At 52.7% G+C, this 3,136-nt stretch overlaps 1 protein-coding gene across 1 annotated transcript in view; it reads left to right on the top strand.

Annotated features, from left to right (window-relative positions):
• The window catches only part of LOC114071973 (A-kinase anchor protein 8-like), a gene marked incomplete at its 5' end in the record, with an annotated part of 15,911 nt that overhangs the window by 7,258 nt on the left and 5,517 nt on the right, over positions 1-3,136 (top strand). Inside the window, 2 exons of the mRNA XM_027909878.1 lie at positions 1,114-1,262; positions 2,504-2,634. Of these exons, the coding sequence (XP_027765679.1) occupies positions 1,114-1,262; positions 2,504-2,634 (280 nt within the window). The remainder of the gene's footprint in view (positions 1-1,113; positions 1,263-2,503; positions 2,635-3,136) is intronic.

Raw genomic sequence — 3,136 nt, 5'->3', positions numbered from 1 at the left:
TAATAGTTGGGATTTTCAGGCTTGGATTTTGGATTGCCAGGCTGGATTTGGGATTTCCAGGCTTAAATTTGGGATATGAAGCTTTATCTGGAGACTGGAAGGCGCTACAAATTCCAGGGATTTGGGGGGACATTTTTCAAGGATTGGGGGGAATTTCTCAAGGATTGGGATTATTCAAGGATTGGGGGGGATTTTTGAGGGATTTGGGGGGGCATTTTTGAAAGGTTTGGGGCTGAGTTTCAACACTTTGGGGGAATTTTTTTGAGGATTTAGGGGCATTTTTTGAGGATTTGGGGGCATTCCTGAAGGATTTGGGGACATTCCTGAAGGATTTGAGGGCATTCCTGAAGGATTTAGGGGGATTCCCCAAGGATTTGTGGGCATTCCTGAAGGATTTGGGGATATTTCTCAAGGATTTGGGCCCATTCCCCAAGGATTTGGAGGCATTATTTGAGGACATTCCCCAAGGATTTGGGGGCATTCCCCAATAATTTGGGAGCATTCCCCAAGGATTTGGGGCCATTCCCTAAGGATTTGGGCACATTCCCCAAGGATTTGAGGACATTCCCCAAGGATTTGGGGACATTGCCCAAGGATTTGGTAGCTTTTCCCAATAATTTGGGCCCATTTCCCAATAATTTGGGCCCATTTCCCAATAATTTGGGCCCATTCCCCAATAATTTGGGCTCATTCCCTAAGGATTTAGGAGCATTCCCCAAGGATATGGGCCCATTCCCCAAGGATTTGGGAGCATTCCCCAAGGATTTGGGCCCATTCCCCAATAATTTGGGCTCATTCCCTAAGGATTTAGGAGCATTCCCCAAGGATTTGGGCCCATTCCCCAAGGATTTAGGAGCATTCCCCAAGGATATGGGCCCATTCCTGAAGGATTTGAGGGCATTCCCCAAGGATTTGGGAGCATTTCCCAAGGATTTGGGCCCATTCCCCAAGGATTTGGGCCCATTCCTGAAGGATTTATGCCCATTCCCCATGGAATGTGCTGCTTTCCCGGGCACAGGCTCCCATTTCTCCCCGTTTGGGATCGTCCCCGCTGCTGCTCCGGTGGCCGTGAGGGGACACCGGGATTGGAAAGCCCCCCCCCCCCATTCCCAGCATGGGGGAATTCCCAAGCAACCTCTTCCCGGTGGGATTTCCCTCCTCCCTGCAGGAATACATCGTCAACAGGAACAAGAAGATCGAGAAGCGGCGGCAGGAGCTGACGGAGAAGGAGGGCAGCAAACAGAAACCGGATCCCTTCAAGGGTGAGGGGCTTTTCCCAAGGGAATCCTCGGGAAGGAGCGGGAAAACCAACAAATCCCGCTCCTGGGGGAGCTGAGGAACCAGATCCCTTCAAGGGTGAGGGGCTTTTCCCAAGGGAATCCTCGGGAAGGAGACGGAAAATCAACAATTCCTGCTCCAGGGGGAGCTGAGCAGGAACGAAAATGAAGGATTTGGGAAACTCGGCCCCGGGGGACAGTCGAGGAATTTGGCAGCTGGAGGAGGAAGGGAAGAGGGAATGGGAAGAGGGAAGGGGCAGAAGGAAGGGGGAATGGGAAGAGAAATGGGAAGTAGGATGGGGAATGGGAAGTAGGAAGAGGAAGGGGAATGAGAAGGGGAATGGGAAGAGGATAGAGGGAATGGGAAGAAAGAAGGGGAATGGGAAGAGAAATGGGAAGTAGGAAGGGGGAAGGGAAGGAGGAAAGGGAAGGATCCTGCTCATCCTCACTGCAGATTGTGCAGCATCAGAGGTACCAGTATCTTGGATTTTCAGGCCTAATATTTGGGATTTTCCAAGTTTAATATTATGCATTTTTGGGCCTGTGTTTGGGATTTTTCAGGCTTGATTTGGGGATTTTCCAGACTTAAATGTCTTGGATTTCCAGGCCTAATGTTTGGGATTTTTCGGGCTTGATTTGGGGATTGTCCAGGCTTAATATTTGGGATTTCCAGGATCAATATTTTGGATTTCCTGGCTTAATATTTTGTATATTTCCAGCCTTAATATGTGGAATTTTTCAAGCTTCATTTGGGATTTTCCAGGCTTAATGTCTTGGATTTCCAGGCCTAATGTTTGGGATTTTCCAGGCTTGATTTGGGCATTTTCCAGGCTTGACATTTGGGATTCCCAGGCCTTGATGTTTGGGATTTCCAGGCTGGCTCTAAACCCTTCAGCAATTCAACCCCAGCCTAAAGAGGGAGCAGGAGCCACCCCAGCACCGGGAGAAGCTCCACAATTTGGGGAATTTTGGGAAAACAGCTTTTTTTTTTGGGGGGAAGGGGGAGGGAGGGGGCTGTTTTCCCACATCTCCTCCTGCTCCTGGATTATTCCAGACTGGGATAACTCTGCTCCTCGCGTGTGGTGGATTTTGGTGGATTTGCTGTGTCCGGGAGGGAACGTGGGAACGCCCAGGCGGGGTTGGAAGGCGTCGTTTGGAGTCTCCCAACCCCAACCTTGGGTTTGTTTTTGTTTGTTTGTTTGTTTTTCCCGGGATCTGGGGAGCAGGGATCGGGCAGGAGCATTTCTTCAAGAGGATCGAGGCCGCTCACTGCATGGCGTGTGACATGCTGATCCCGGCCCAGAACCACCTCCTGCAGAGGCACCTGCGCTCCGCCGACCACAACCGCAACCGCAGGGTGAGCCGGAGCCGCTGGAGCCGCCGGAGCACCGGGAATGCCGGGGGATGGGGGGAGAAGGGGAGAGGGGTGGAGGCTCCACAGCCCTCCTGGGGGCTGAGCAGGGACACGGAAAAAGGGGTGGAAAAACGGGGAGAGGGGCAGGAAATGGGAAATGGGAGCTTTTGTGGGGAGCACGAGGTCCGTTCTCCCGGAGTTCCACAGGGAATGTGCCAAAATGCCGGTGAGAACCGGCTTGGAGGGCGTGTGGGGGAGCTGATGATGATCAGTGTGGGGTCGATGGGTGAACTGGCCCAGGCTGGGGAAGGGATTGGGATGCTGTGGGTGGGGACAAAGGAATGTCCCCCGGGGTGGCTTCGCCTCCGAGCGTGTGACGCCAGTGCGTCATCCCAGCCTCGATCCCGTTATCCCAGCCTCCATCCCATTATCCCAGCCTCGATCCTGTTATCCCAGCCTCCATCCCATTATCCCAGCCTCCATCCCGTTATCCCAGCCTCCATCC

The sequence above is a fragment of the Empidonax traillii genome, unplaced genomic scaffold, assembly GCF_003031625.1.
Source record: "Empidonax traillii isolate 1590-97213 ecotype Southwest subspecies unplaced genomic scaffold, ASM303162v1 scaffold2487:size23290, whole genome shotgun sequence".
NCBI lineage: Eukaryota > Metazoa > Chordata > Aves > Passeriformes > Tyrannidae > Empidonax > Empidonax traillii.
The sequence above is the reverse complement of the archived record's forward strand: the minus strand, read 5'-3'. Positions and strand labels throughout refer to the sequence as shown.